This window comes from Pangasianodon hypophthalmus, chromosome 26, assembly GCF_027358585.1.
Source record: "Pangasianodon hypophthalmus isolate fPanHyp1 chromosome 26, fPanHyp1.pri, whole genome shotgun sequence".
In the NCBI taxonomy this organism is placed as follows: Eukaryota; Metazoa; Chordata; class Actinopteri; order Siluriformes; family Pangasiidae; genus Pangasianodon; species Pangasianodon hypophthalmus.
The window spans coordinates 14,784,885-14,801,081 of NC_069735.1; the positions used below are offsets into that span (position 1 = coordinate 14,784,885).

The 16,197-nt window shown below is 40.4% G+C and overlaps 1 protein-coding gene across 1 annotated transcript in view; it reads right to left on the reverse strand.

Moving 5' to 3' along the window:
• Positions 1 to 10,383, reverse strand: part of mast1a (microtubule associated serine/threonine kinase 1a) — a 59,338-nt gene extending 48,955 nt beyond the window's left edge. Inside the window, 2 exon segments of the mRNA XM_026931764.3 lie at positions 914 to 945; positions 9,760 to 10,383. Of these exon segments, the coding sequence (XP_026787565.3) occupies positions 914 to 945; positions 9,760 to 9,828 (101 nt within the window). The 5' untranslated portion in view covers positions 9,829 to 10,383.
• Positions 10,384 to 16,197: the final 5,814 nt, after the last annotated feature.

Sequence of the window (16,197 nt, forward strand, 5' to 3'; positions counted from 1 at the left end):
TCCTTCATTGAGACTGACAGACACAGAGGCCACGCCTTCTTCACTGAGACTGACAGACACAGAGGCCACGCCTCCTTCACTGAGACTGACAGACACAGAGGCCACGCCTCCTTCACTGCGACTGACAGATACAGAGGCCACGCCTCCTCCACTGAGACTGACAGATACAGAGGCCACGCCTCCTTCACTGCGACTGACAGATACAGAGGCCACGCCTCCTTCACTGCGACTGACAGATACAGAGGCCACGCCTCCTTCACTGAGACTGACAGATACAGAGGCCACGCCTCCTTCACTGCGACTGACAGATACAGAGGCCACGCCTCCTTCACTGAGACTGACAGATACAGAGGCCACGCCTCCTCCACTGAGACTGACAGATAGAGAGGCCACGCCTCCTTCACTGAGACTGACAGATACAGAGGCCACGCCTCCTTCACTGAGACTGACAGATACAGAGGCCACGCCTCCCTCACTTCTAGGCATCAACATATGAAATTATTAAATTTGCTGATTATCTTTAATGGAGTGTTAAAACAAAGTGTGTGTTATTGAGTTAGAACAAAAATGGGCTTAGCACCAAGTCAAACGAGCTAAATTAGCAATCAGCTTTTGGCAGGTGTGTGTGCTCTCGAAAAATAAAAATGCGTGCATTACGCCCTGCTCTAAAGATAAGATTTTCCATTAAAAGGGTTTGTTTTTGGATGGTTAACAGTTCCAGCTTTCAGAAACAGGAAATAAAAAGAACCCCTTCTTTTATAGGTTCTCTGAGAGGGACAAACCAAAGAACCCTTCAGAATAGCTACGTTTGATTTCTTTTTTCCAAGAGCGTGCAGGCAGAAAATGTCCTGAACATTTATAAGCTAAGCTAAAGATTATAGTGTGGCGACAGGATATGGTGGTGGTACGTTACCCGCTGCTCTTCCGTGGCAATGGCAGATCCTTCTGCAAGAGAACAGGAAGAAAGAGAGAGAAACCAGAGGAAGTAAGATTAAAATGTATCATTCAGAAACGGTCCACTAACTGTTCAATAACAGACTGCTTATAAACCTGAAGTGCTGGGTGTAATGTAAAAGGGATATTCATTAGGAGAGAGATGCTGGACAGCACTTAGGGGAGGGCAATCCCCAAAACATTACACCAAGGTCACACAGCATAGACAGAGAGATTGAGAGAGACAGAAAGAGATAAATGTGTGTGCTTTTAAAGAGCCCATGCTAATGCCCCCTGCTGGTGTAGCAAGGACTCGCACTGAGGGACCATGACCTCACCTGCCGTGGCTCGCCTTGATGACATCGCGCGTGACACGAGTTTTCCTGCCAGCTTGTCTGGCGCCACCGGGCAGCTAATGGAGGATTAAGTGGGCAAATGTCCTGTGTGTGTTTGTGTGTGTGTGTGTGTGTGTGTTTGTGTGTGCGCCAAAATCCTGCTTAAAGTCTTCCTAACACAAACTCTACAGCTCGGAGAAGTGTTCTCCGCTCTGCCATGCTGCGCTTTGAAATCTGTTACCCTGGTCAATCCGGAAAGCTCACATTCAAGAGAGAGAGAAGTAAAAGCGAAAACACTTTTCGGTGAGACGTTATAGGTAAATAATCAACAACAAGGTCGTGAGATGCGGCCTGACCCAAAGTGGAAAAACTGCAACCACCCGGAAGTTGATTATTTTCTCATAACAGCATGTCCTGAAGTGTTTTATTCATCTTACACCACTGAAATTTGCCGATGATTACAATTTTTTTAAATAACGAACATCGCATATGTTTTATCCATTTATAGTTACATTTAATGTTGTGGAATGTCCATGAGACAAATTAGCTCCTGTTCTCACTTACTTTATAGCAGCTATAAAGAGTTGTCTCTAAAGCCTCACTAGCTTTCTCTCTTTTCTCTCTTGAAGCCAATAAGACGAAACATTGCAGGTTGTTAACAAGAAACCTCATGGCGCTGACACCGGAGTCTCCTTCAGTAAATATAAACTAAACATATCTTTATTAAAAACTTCACTATATCAGTGATTGTATGTTTTCTTTGTCAAATAACAACGTATTTTTTATTCATTTATTATTAGGCTTAGTTACGTGGAGCGTCCACTGTACAAGTGCATGTGTAAGCTGTTACTACAGAAACGATAATGTATTAAAACGAGTGCATTCGTTTAAAACCTGGGATTTGCAGCTGCGCTATTGTTTTATTCCTCTGCTGAATTCCTCCTTCTATTTATTTTTACTTGGAAAAATTCCTGTCACCATCTTTAATGATTAGGTTTTATCATAGTTGCGTACGTCTGTGAAATATATCTGTTCAAATGGTGTTTTATGCTCGCATGAGTAGAAGTGCCAGTTCCCAAGGATGTGTGTGTGTGTGAGTGTGTGTGTGTGTGTGTGTGTTAGTCTGGCAAGAGACTTGCATTATACTCTTATAACTTAGCAGAGATATGAGCAATAGACGAATCATAATTAGTAACTCTTGTAGTTTCGAACTCCCTTTGTCTGGTAGATAGGTAAGAGAGAAAAATAACTATTATGGGATGTGGAAGGGAGACTATGATGACGAAGAATAGCCCGTTTCGTATAATAAATAAGTTCATTTACGGTAAAGGGAAGAAGGAGGATTTATGTTAATCAGGTCTGTTTGTAACCAATCATGTACTTTACTCTTTGTAAAATATATGATGAATAATTCATGTATGCTTCTACGCATGTTCATCATAAACTCGAGAACCCTTTGTAGCACTCTGAGGTAAACTTGGGTAAAGCAGGAGTGGCTACCCGGGCTCGTCAATAAGTACTTTGATGGAATATATATTTTCAGATATATGCACATTCAAGAAAATATGTGAGTGTGTTGGTAGTGAGTCCCTGAAGAGGTGAATTTCCACCACATCTCGAGGCATCAACATTGCAGAATTCTGGTAACAAACCTTGTCCATACGTCATTGTGAGATAAAAAAAAAAAAAAACTTGAGCAATAAAAATACTTTATATCTATATTTATGCAGTTGGCCTATGCTTGGTGTAAGAATGATGATCACTCTTGGACTGGCCTAAATAAAAACATTCCACATGCTGCCTCTTGTATCTCACCTCACTGCTGATATTGTCTCTCTCTGAGACGCTGTGCTAAACACAGGACACAGAGAGAGACAGAATCAGGATGCTTCAATCAATACTTTATCTTCTGGATTTTTGTCTCAGCTGTACATGTCGCAAGACAAGAAGAAACTGGCTTCTTCACTTTCACTATGAAGCGGTTTAGCGAAAGATTTTAAAATGTGAAAACACCAAAGTTTATCCTTCAACATTGGACATCTATTTTGTTCTATAACCACCTCGTGGTTTGCACACTATGGATGTTGGGACGTCTTCAATATCCATCATGGCCAAATCAGAGAAGATCCATGTTGAAACCTGACCTGCTGTTTTCAGTTCTTTGTTTCTACGGTCATCAGCTGAGATGAGATGAGGAACGGTCAGAGATCAGATCGATACGGGACGCGGAGAATAAAGGAAAAACCAAGCAGCGGCAGCATCGATAAACTTCCTCACACCACAGACCTACAGACTGCCAGGAAGCAACACAAGCCGACTAATGAATTAGCGCTGGCCACGCTCCCGCGATGGAGAGAGAGTGGGCCTGATTGTTTATGGCCAGAATAAAATGAGGGATGAAAAAGAGACAGAGGTCAATAAAGGAGAAGTGTGGCTGGGCCATCACTCGTTAACCGAATGTGGAGGAGATGACTAAGCAGGTCTTTCGTCTCAGCCTCAGACATTCAGCCACTGGGTCATGGAGTGTCTGATATCTTTTGTACACTTTTCTGGCCACGAGCATCAGAATCTTGAAGGTTGCAATCTCAGCATTCTTTGTATACACATGCACCATTTCCAACACTTTATAGACATAACGATCTTTCACAAACTCGCATAACTTGGTCAGGTTTTCTATGAGATTCAGGTGAGGGCTTTGTGATGGTCACTCCAAGACTTCCACTTTATTGTTTTTAAACCCTTTTGTTACAACTTTGGAGGTATGCGTAGGATCATTTTCATGCTGGAAGACCCAGTTGGAACCAAATTTGAACTTTCTGGCTGATGTCTTGAGGTATTTCTAGATAATCTTCCTTCCTCATGACATCATGTCATCTATTTTCTTAAGCGTACCTGTCCTTTTTCCAGCAAAACACCCCACAACATGATGCTGCCACCCCCGTGCTTCACAGTAGGGATGGTGTTCTTCAGATTAAAAGCCTCACCTTTTCCTCCAAACAGCTGCATTTTTGTTACATCTGACCAGAGAACACTCCTCCAAAAGGCTAGTGATCACCGGCAAGCTTTTGGCTTTTATATGCTGGTCTTGGAGTAGAGGCGACAGCTTTTCACGCCATGGTGATGTACATACTTGGTACATGACGGCTCCAACTCCTTCACCTTTGTTGTTGTCTTGGGGATCAGTTGAATCTTTCAGACCAAAGTTTGTTCATGCTTGTTAATTTGTACCTCTGTGTGTCTGTGTGGTCCCAAGATTTTTATATTTGTATACAGTTGTTTGTACAGATGCTCATGGTACCTTCAGTTGTTTGGAAATTGCTCCTAAGGAGGAACCGGACTTGTGGAAGTCCATGATTTTTTTTGCTGAGGTCTTGGCTGAGTTGCTTGGATTTTTTCATAGTATCAAGGGCAAAAAGGCACTGGCTCTAAAGGCAGGTCCTTAAATACAGCCACAGGTGCATTCCCAATTAACTCCTAATTATGACAATTGGCATTAACTTGGTGTATGTAAACCTCTGACCCACTGGAATTATGATACAGTGAATTAAAGCTGAAATATGATTCTAATCAACTGTTTTAAAATTACCTCTCGTGTGAACAAAATAGATGTCCTAACTAATTTGCCAAAAAGAAATGTATGGTAACATGGAATATGTGTAGTGAAAAACTGAGACTGAGTATATTTAGCCTAGCTGTATGTAAACTTTTGGCCTCAGCTGTAGTCACTAGACAGAAAAAAGTCCCATCTTTAGCAAGATATAGTCCCCTCTTTAATAAGATATACTCCCTCTTATAAAAGGTTGCCTTTTATCCCATTTTAGCAAGATGATAGATGATAGCATATTGAGAACACATGCTGTCCTTACACGATCAGGTTGCGCATGTATCAAAAAAAAAAAAAAAAATGCTCTCAAACTAATTTGACAGCTGATGTGCGTAAAACAGGTTTACATTACACCTGCCATATGTTAATTAGTGGATGACCTGCTAAATTGGCCACACCCACAAGCTCAAATGGTTGCTAATTAGCACTTTTCTTAGTAAATATTGCCTTTAACCTTGTTACCCTGTAACGAGATCCACACACACACACACACACACGTTTCAGCAGATGGACCCTCTCACCTCACCCCTACTTAGGAGAGATCCCTATTGGCCATACTGTAACCTCCTCCACCTCCTGCTCTTCTCTCTGTGCTCTAAACCCACCAGTCTCTCTTCCTCCCCGCCTCAGTGGGCTGTCAGACTCTCATTACTCTCCTAATGGGCCATAAAGTGCATCTGAGGACGGTCCCAGGACAGATCCCCGAGTTACACCCCACATCGAATGGCTATCGATTCGCACTAAGGAATAAGGATAAGAGCATCTATAGAGCAGATATTATAGACGTGTATGTGTGTGTGTGTGTGGATTAATGCATACAGTATACAAGCGTAGGCACTTGGAATAATCCACAGTTGCCACAGTCACGCTGGAATACATGAGTGGGAGATCTTGTGTTTAACACTCCCTCAATAATGATCCTGAGATCGGAGTAACGGGGCCAAGCATTACAGCGCCTTCCTACAATCCCTCTGTACATGTTCTCATACTGATTATTTCTAAACTTACAGCACGGTAGAAAAAAAAACTCTCATCTACTGTTTCTACTTTTAATTGTCCACAAACATTTGCTGCAGACAAGTTTATTCAGATCGGAAATCTGGTCCCTAGATAGGCGGCATTTCTGAGCAACCTTTCTGTAAATAAATTCTGAAGGTCCTTACGTTGGCCAAAGCATGATTCTGTTCATCGACCCAGACCTGCAGCAAAGTCTCGACAAACGCAGTAGCCAAACTGTCGCTCCGACTGACGGCTAAGATTTACAAATAGACGTGCTAGCATGCTAACATCATCTTAGGCTTAGGATACCATTTTTTTATTTATTTATTTATTTTTTTTTACAGATTACCTTGCGTCCATTTTAAGTGTATTTAGAGTAAGCGTGCTACTCCAGTGGTTGCAGTAATTTGAAAACCCCATAGACGTGATTGCGGAAAAATAAGTATTATCGTAGTAGAGGTGATCAGACAAACAAATTTGGTGAATAATGAGGTTTCAGCATTAAACACTGCAGCATAATGACTTCTCATTAATGATGGACAGATTTTACCAGGTGTTTAGATCAGGACTGTAGTAAAGACTGAACTATGGCAACACTAACAGGACAAAAACTGAACAATCTATACAAAGGGGCTTTTCTGAAGTGCCATTCTAGAGGTAATGTAATGTATGTATAACGTAAGCTGGAACGTCTTGGTAAAGTTGGTTCGTTCAAATGGAGCCTTTGAATAAATTAAAGGAAAACACACAGTATGCGTACTGTTTATGTGGTTACGCTCTGTGTACATTTTGTGGCTGCGTGTAAAAGTCTTCACAAAAAAGTAAACGGAACTGGAAATACAAACACCGACTGTAAACTATGGATTGATTGAGCTAGTTACCTAGCTAGCATGTAGCTGTTAAGTAGTTTATGCTAAACTAAAGGCACAGCGAGAGCAGAAACAAGACAAATCTGTCAGCCACAAATTTGTGGGTAAATTAAGAAAAGACTCTAAAACTAACTGCAAACCAAAAGACTACAGGCTTCTGAGAAACACTCTGTGTCACAGCTTGTGAGTTCTTTTGAATGCGGCAAAACGTAAACTTGTACAACAAAGCGTATAGACTAATTGCATGTATTGATTGTTTCTCTACGCAGGCAGAAGTGTGTCTCTTTCTCTGGAGCGACTTATTGTCTGGAAAAATATGGTACATCGAGTAGTGAGCGAAATCTAATAAATGAAAGAGCAAATAACATTTGAAATGCTATTCTTTTAGGACTGTTAGGAGTCTTAGGATAAATCAAAACTTGCTGGTGTGGAATATGATCAGAGGAGAAGGACAGAGACAGAGAGAGAGAGAGAGAGAGAGAGAGAGTGAGTGAGTGAGAGAGAAAGAGAGAGAGAGAAAGAGAGTGAGTGAGTGAGTGAGAGAGAGAGAGAGAGAGAGAGAGAGAGAGAGAGAAAGAGAGAGAGAGAATGAGTGAGTGAGAGAGAGAAAGAGAGAGAGAGAGAGAGAGAAAGAGAGAGAGAGAATGAGTGAGTAAGTGAGTGAGAGAGAAAGAGAGAGAGAGAAAGAGAAAGAGAGTGAGTGAGTGAGAGAGAAAGAGAGAGAGAGAGAGAGAGAGTGAGAGAGAGAAAGAGAGAGAGAGAGAGAGTGAGAGAGAGAGAAAGAGAGAAAGAGAGAGAGAGAGAGAGAGAGAGAGAAAGAGAGAGAGAGAGTTGTTTTCTGCATCTTAAAGTAAACCTTAAAATGAATTTTACAGAAGGTTTTTGTTGCAATGTCAATCATTTGGTCCCTCGTAGAATTAAGATGAGAGACAAGACACATGGGTTTTGGTGGTGGAGCTGCGGATTGTGGGCTGGTGTGTGTGTGTGTGTGTGTGTGTGTGTGTGTGTGTGTGTTTGCATTGTTATCATTGCTACGTGCTTTCTCAACTCTACACACTCACCAACACAAACAAGCAACCAAGAAAAAAAACAGGAAGCTGCCTCTGTGGTTACGGTTGATAAAGGAAAGCCATGTTGAATATAAAATGATTCCCGGTTGTAATGGTTTATATCTGCTGAATAACGTGTGAGCTTCGGAATTTCAGTCTTTGTAATAAGCAGATAAATAAATTACAGTCACATGAGGCGTGAGCTTATTGGGTCTCTTGGTGGAGTGAGGAAAGAAACTGAAAGAAACAGTTCAGCAAAAAAAAAAAAAAAAATAATAATAATAAAAAATCCCTTATAATCCAAGATTTATTAGCAGAGACGTGTTCGGTGTCTGAAGATTACTTCTTTACATCATCACACACTCATGTCACCTCATTCAGCTTTGTCAAGTGGTTCAGTATAATTCTGCTATTTTTAAAAAGTGTTCGTGTAAAAAGGGAACTTCTAAAGTATATTTGGACAGGATGAGATTTCCAGACGTCTGTAGTGATTATGATCGATTCGCACGGGATATGCGATCTCCGTATAAATCACAGAGACGGCCTGGGCGTGTCTTCATGATGTACGCATGTCGTCACACAAATAATTCCTTTTAATACCAAAGCTTGTTTTAGGGGGCGTGGCCACGCAAGTTGATCATTGGAAGGTCACATGACCATGTCGCGTATGTAGGCTGCACTAGGAATGCAATAACGCACCAAAAAAAAAAAAAACCTGGAAACGTCACTTCTCTGACACGTCCGTTTAAATGTTTTTGTATATTGTTTTAAACATGTTTTGAAAAGAGCGAGCTCCTCCTGGAGTGCCTTTATACTGAAAAAAAAAAACGCATGAAATTTCTTTTCGTACACAATATAACGCTACTTCTTTCCCCATTATCCTTTATCCTCTATCGATGCAGGATATCAGCTGGTGTTACATTTACTGGTCATTTTACAGAAGATAAAATATGCTGTGATTTTTCCAGACGCAAATAAAAACAGTTACTGACGTGACGGATTCAGACGGGTTTAAAATGCCGGAGAAACTCCGGTAATAATTATATTAACCCGCTTCCTCGTATAAAACGAATCCGAACGCCACAAACAGGGCTAAAGTCAGCGTCAGTTTGCAAAAGCTTATTGCATCATAAAATATAAGAGCCAATCATGGTACAGTATGCAAATTCAGGCCATGCAACATCGATTTAGGATCTGTGCGACACGTATACGGTTGGGGAGCTGGATTTCTTGATGAGCACTAAAGTTTTTTTTTTTTTTGCGCCAGAAACCTCAATCCGTGGTTGTGGGTTCGATTCCCGCCTCCACCCTGTGTCCCATGTTCTCCCTGTGCTTTAGGGGTTTCCTCAGGGGACTCCAGTTTCCTCCCCAAGTCCAAAGACATGTGTTGTAGGCTGACTGGCATCTCCAAAATGTCCGTAGTGTGTGAATGGGTGTGTGATTGTGCCCTGCGATGGGATGGCACCCCTGCCTCCCAGGCTCCCTGTGACTCTGTGTAGAGTCTGGATGGATAAACTGTACAGAGAATGGATGGATGGATGGATGGATGGATGATGGATGGATGATGGATGGATGTATACAGTGTGATGTATGTATATAGGAACCACTACAGGTTTCAGGTTCAGTAAGGACTATTCATTCCTCTGAGAGGTTTCTTCAGTTTATTGTCAGATTCTTCAGGTCTGTACTGAAGCCAGTGTGAGTGAAGAAAATGACAATGAACTGATGAAACCTCTCAGATTCTTCAGGTCTGTAATGAAGCCAGTGTGAGTGAAGAAAAGTGCATTCATTAGTTTAGAAGTGATGAAGATGAAAATGAGCTGCTGAAGCCCTCTGAATGAGAGATGAGAAATGATAAACGCCAGGTTATACTTGACCACCTTTATAACAGGCTGTGAGACAGACTGTTTGCTCTGGCTGCGTTAGAAACGGTTCCTGTGTAAAACCGGAAGTGTGCTCTGCATCCTCACCTGCATCCTCCTCCGGCGGATGATCCCGGAGTCCTCACCCGCGGTACTTCCACCTGCCCTGTCGGTCATCTTCGCTCCTGTGGCTCGAACAAGTCGCTCAATGGCATCCAGAAAGCCGTTTCTTTCGCGCAGTAACCTGACAACCTGTCCATAGGTTTGTTTATAGCGACCGGGAGTTCCGGTTACAAGGAGCGTTTAAACGGTGAAAAGTGTCACAGCTTTGCTACACCTTCCTCCTTTCCTCCTCTCTGCGTCTCCATGGCTACTCATTTCCTTCTCTTTCTCGCGCGCGCGCGCGCGCCCGCGCGTGCACGACACGAAGCGCAAACGGCTGCGCTCGAGCGACTCCAGTTACACCCCGCGCGCCCGCGTCGTTTGAATTAAACCAAACCAAAACAAAAAAACAAAAAACGGCCACCGTTAACGGATTCGTTTGAACGAATGAAAGCTAGCTAGATTTACAACCCATTGAGGCAGTCTATAGGCTTGAGATTGCGGCCGCGTCCCAAACCGCAAACAGTAGCCTGAAACAAAGCGCGTATATGTACGTATAGTAACTATAGTAACCCACAGAAACACACTACTGAGTTGAATAGTATGCGGTTTGGGACGCAGCCCGGTTTTACTCCCATTTAACCGTTAGAGCGCTGTGGATTGGACCACAGGGACCGCGGTAGGGGACGCCCAAATGGACACATTTTAAATTAGTCTTGAGAATGACATTTTAAACTACTAAAAAATAACCAACACAGTATAACACATTGTTTAAAAAAGTTTACGAACATTTCTACGTCTTTATCTTTATTCAATATGACAGGATCTATGAATATGCATGATATGCAAATTAGAACCCCCCCCCCCCACACACACATGTCCTCTAGTAACCTAGCTCATATGTTTATATTGTTACTCTTAAGTGTCATGTTTGTTTACTTGTTTCATATTACATTAAGTATTTATTCAACATCAGAAAAAATATACGTTATACCACAGCTGTTGAATTCACAAGTCACAGTTGTAACATAAATGATAAATTTATATTAATGCACTCCTTCTAATAAGTTATCGTTTCTATAGTAACAGCTCATACACAGGGACTTGTATAGTGAATTCCCCACATAATCAAATAAGCATATTTTTAAATGTAAAAAAAAAAAACATGTAGATAATGGTTCATATGGTGAAGTGTTGTGTTCGGAGATGTTTATGTCACATTTACGGAAGGAGTCTCCAGTGTCAGAGCTTCGTAACAGTCACTACGTTTTCTGCCACAGGAAAGTCTTCAGGACTTTACACTTTGCGGTTTCTCGGTAACATGACAACCTGTGTTTTTCTTTCTCTAGTTACACCTAGCTCTAAGATGCAACATAAAGGGAAGGTTATACAACAGGGTAAACTAAAGCAGACACACATTTATTAAAAAACAGGAATAACAGAATCATAACATCACTAATCAGTGCTATCAGTCAGTCATGAATGCAAATGTATAAACATGAAGCATGCCCCCTCTAGCTACCTTACTGAACACAGTGTTGGGTCTCACCATGTGCTGAGAAAGTCTGCAAACCTAAAACATGTTCACACCTTCCTCGTTTTCTCCTTCTCACCAAACATTAACGCACCTACTCCAGCTAACAGAGGTCTTCTAAAGAATGAGCAGGAGCAGGTGCGTTAGAGTATTAGCAGGATATTGCGTTAACAACGGGAGGGAGTGTTTGCCAGCTTTGCTGCAGTGGTGTGTTTCTACCAGAAAACCTCCCAAATCCGGTCCAGGGGAGTTTTATTGTCGGCCAACAGCTCGGCTCCAACTGATCAGCTCATTATCAAGCACTCCATGTGTTGGAGTAGGTGTGTTGGCAGAAGGGAAATCTTTGAATTGCGCAGAACTGTGAGGCCCTCAGGACTGGAAATGAGTGCCCATGTGCTTAAAGGATTAAAGGACTAAAACCATGCTGAAATTTACCACTACCACCCACCTTCAATATGCTCCATCAGCGACACGTCCAGAGCCAACTCAGTTCCTGATTAAATCGGCTATAAGTTTGTTTGTTTGTTTTTTTTTACACACTCTACAGGGAGTCTCAAAAGTCTCCATACATAGGAGAAATGAACACTTTTTAGCAAAATGTCTTCCAAGATTTTTCATACTAAATTTATACAGTATTATGTATTTTTTCAGATAGTCTTTAAGAATGCCTTTGACAAAAGAAGAACGTATTGAAGTCATTCTCATGGCAGGATCAGGAAGCTGTCGCAAGGTTGCAATGGACATGTTGATGTATTAACACGAATTCATCAGGAGCGCAAAAGACAACTGTGTCTGTTTACAGACAAATGACCATCACGTAGAGGATTTTTTTGTAAATAAAGTTACATTTTGCTAAAAAGTGTCCATTTCCTCTATGTATGGACACTTTTGGGACACTTTGGACACTCTGTGGAATAAAGGTACCTTTTGTTGCCACTTGTCACCTTGTTAAACTGGTCTTGATTTGTCAAATACATTAAGTCTCTGTGTAAAAATCGATATTTCAAAGGCACTAGTCATCACTGTGGTGCTGTAGATGAAAACACACACACACACACACACACACACACACACATCCATACATCCATGTAGAATTTACAAGCTACTGGTATTATTCTTAGTGTAATATTGCTCAGCCAGAGCAGCATTATGACCTTCTCCTAACAATAATAACACAATAATCAATGCTCTCTCTCTCTCTCTCTCTCTCTCTCTCTCTCTCTCACACACACACACACACACATACACAGAGATAGATCCTTTTAGACTATATTTATCTGAAGACTGCTCATTTTAAACTGTTTAGAAACACATCAGATAACACATTTTACCTTTCACAATCACCTTCTGTGAGATGCTATTATTAAAGTGACATCTACACACCCACACGAGCAGATTGTAATCAGCGAACACACACACACACACACATAGATGCACCCATGAGCCCATGAGGCATCTGTATGTAAAAAAAAAATGCAGTGTGACAGGATGTGAAGTCAGGCATAACAGCAAAACAAAAATGGAGACATGACATCCAGCTAAGAACAACAATCATCACATACATCTGTTATTTAACATAATTTAAATTATCCTGTGTACACACACACAAACACACACACTTGGCACAGACACCATCCAAATAACAGTACAGTGGCTAATAATACAAACAATTATTAAAATAAAAAAGAGAGAGAGTTAGCATTTTTCTGACTATACTTGTTAGCCATGTTACTATGTCAAGTAATTCCTTCAAAATGGTTTCTTGTAATGAAAGAGAACAGGTAGAAGTGAGTCAGCATTTTTCAATACATGATTAGCATTTTCAAATATAACATGTAGAGGCCAGTTAGCATTTTCCTGATTGGGTATAGAGGACCATGCTAACATTGATTGTTAGCTGTGTTAGCTCAAGTGAAGCATTCCTTTTTTTTTTTTCAACACAGTAGACTGTAGTAAAAGATAGACGGTAGGACTGATATTAGCATTTTCCAGACTAGGAAAATGATAAAATTGAATAATAAGCTAATACAAATAATTACAATGGGTTAAGAGTTTTCCTGACCATGTTTGTTAGCCGTGTTAGCAATGCTAAGTAAGAAAATCTTTTAGAATGGTAGTTTGTAATGAATTTGAGCAAGTAGGTGAGAGTTAGCATTTTTCTGACTATGTTTAATAGCCATGTTAGCATTGTCAAGTAAAACATTCCTTTATAACGGTAGTTTGTAATGAATGAGAGCAATTAGGAGAGAATTGGCATTTTCCTGAACATGTTTGTTAGCCATATTAGAAATGCCAAGTACCAAAAAAAAAAAAAAAAAAAAATCCTTCATAATTGTTAGGAGAGAGTTACAGTTTTCTTGATGTTAGCTATGTTAGTATTGCCAAGTAAACAATGCTTCATAATGATTAGAAGAGAATTAGCATTTTCCCAACTATGTTTGTTAGCCATGTTATCATTGCCAAGTAAAAAAAAAAAAAAAATCCTTTATAATAATAGTTTGTAATGAATGAGAGCAAATAGGAGAGAATTGGCATTTTCCTGAACATGTTTGTTTGCCATATTAGCAATGCCAAGTAAAAAAAAATCCTTCATAATGAATAAGGAGAGAGTTAGCATGTTCCTGACTATGTTTGTTGGCCATGTTATCATTATCATTATCATTGCCAAGTAAAAACAATGCTTTATATTGGTTAGGAGAGAGTTAGCATTTTCCTAATTAGGTAGAAGGGACCACACTAACTAGCTCTCATCAATTGTTAGCTGTGTTTCTCTTCCTTTTACACAGTACCTTTAGTCAATGACAGCTAGTAGGAACGATTTTAGCATTTTCCAGGCAATGAAAATGGAAATGGCGTCACGCTAAGTGGTTTGCACTAGTTTTCATTAGAAATAAGCATTGTTATGTGAAGCGTTTCTTAGGATAACACATCAAGCACACACTGTATACTGAGTAAAAGCTTGGTAGGTGTTGTCCTTCTCTTAAGAAAACATTTGTGGTCTTATGAAAAACTTGATATGGACCTAGAAATGACATGTGTTTAGGGGACTGATCAAGATGGGTCAGAACTGATTTAAAGTGGAGTAATAATAATGTTTTTATAGGCCATGCTGGCTCCGTAATGGACGTTTGTAGATGCTTGAGGTCAGTCAGTGCTCTTTGGGGACTGTGGCAGTACAAGAAGAACACAGTAAGTCACTTTTTATTAGAGCAAGTTCTCATGGGTAAGAAGCATCATCTAAAACAGGCATTGTGGGGGACTGTAGATGTGTGTGTGTGTGTCTTGAGAATGATAGCTCTTGTCTCCACCCATCTGGTTAGAGACACTGGGGATCAGACATAACTCTTTAGCTCCTAATAGTTTTCTTTCCATTGCCAGGAAATGGTGTCATGTCTAAAACGTTGTCCATTAAACATTGCCACGGGGGGACTAAAGACATCCCCAAGGGTGACTGTCTCCAGGTGATGACATCACTATGGCAGGATGCAGTCATTTATTATCTGTCATCAGTGTGCTCTTTTTTTACTCCCACTGGAAGACACACACATTTTCTGGCCCTTCCTTTCTTGGTCTCTTATATACGCGTTCACATATTTGCACACATATGTTTGTGTTACTATCCACGTGAGGACCTTCCACTGACATAATTATTAATCCAGCTAATTATGACTATTCTAAACCTAAATGTAACCCTAACCGCAAACTCAGTAACCAAAGGGAAACCTCTTTTTTTTTTTTTAAATAAAAGCTGTAGTTTTTTGTTAGAAAAAAAAGCAGTTTTCCTCATGGGGACCAGCCGAATGTACCAACAAGGTAAAAACTATCAGATATTCATATCCTTGTAGGGATATTGGGTCCCAACCAAGATATAAAAGCATGGCGCACACACACACACACACACACACACACGCACACAGTTTGTATGTAGTACAGCAAGTAATAAAGCTTTAGACATTTAACACACAAAGATGAAAATGTGTTTGAATGTTTGAGAAACAACAAAACACAAAACCTGTCATTTACGTCTGCAACCAGTACTATCACCAATTGGGAATAGTTTGGTGAACAATCATCCTAGTTGTAGTTGATCAGCCAAGAAATGTTTGGTTACTAGACTACAAGGCTACTGTAGCTATCAAGTAATGGAAGTCAAAATTGTTGGTGTAAAAACATACTTAAATCATCGTATGCTTTTACTTTTCAGTAACATGACAAGCTGAAATTTTTTTTTGTCTTATTGACTTCAATATAGCTGCTATATTTATAGTTGCTATAACGTAAGTGAGAACAGGAACTAATTTGTCTCGTGGATGTTCTCCAACATTACATGTAACTATAAATGAAAAAAAAGCCAGATTAAAAAATGTACTAATTGTTGGCAAGTCACTGTTATCACTGTGGATAATTTTTCTATAACAGCATTTTCTGTCATGTTTTATTCTTTACTTATAAACATTAGCTCTTTTCCAGTATCTTCTTTGAATCTTCATGTCAAAACCACATTCCCATGAATGGAGCTCAGAGTAGCTGTGATGTCCAGTCAGTTTATAAACAGTGACAAAATGCAGCTTAATGGAATCAGTTACACTCGGCATTTAACTAAGTAATGTTTAATGCTTCAGCAGCACAGAGCGGGCGTTCCAGTAATCAAATGATTCATCTGCTTTAAGATTGCTTTGTCCTCCCACTGGATATTACAGACTAAAAAGTGACAGTACAAGTGTCCCTGCTGGTACTGACTGTTTTGTTTTTTGCTTTCTGTCTCTGATTAACATGAGAATTTCAAGTTTATTTGTCATGTGCACAAAATGTCAGGGCCAGTTGTATACTGAAATGCTTGTTGTGAGGCTCAGGTACTCTATAGCTGTGCGATACAAAAATATACATAAGAAGATAAGGGGGAAGGAGAA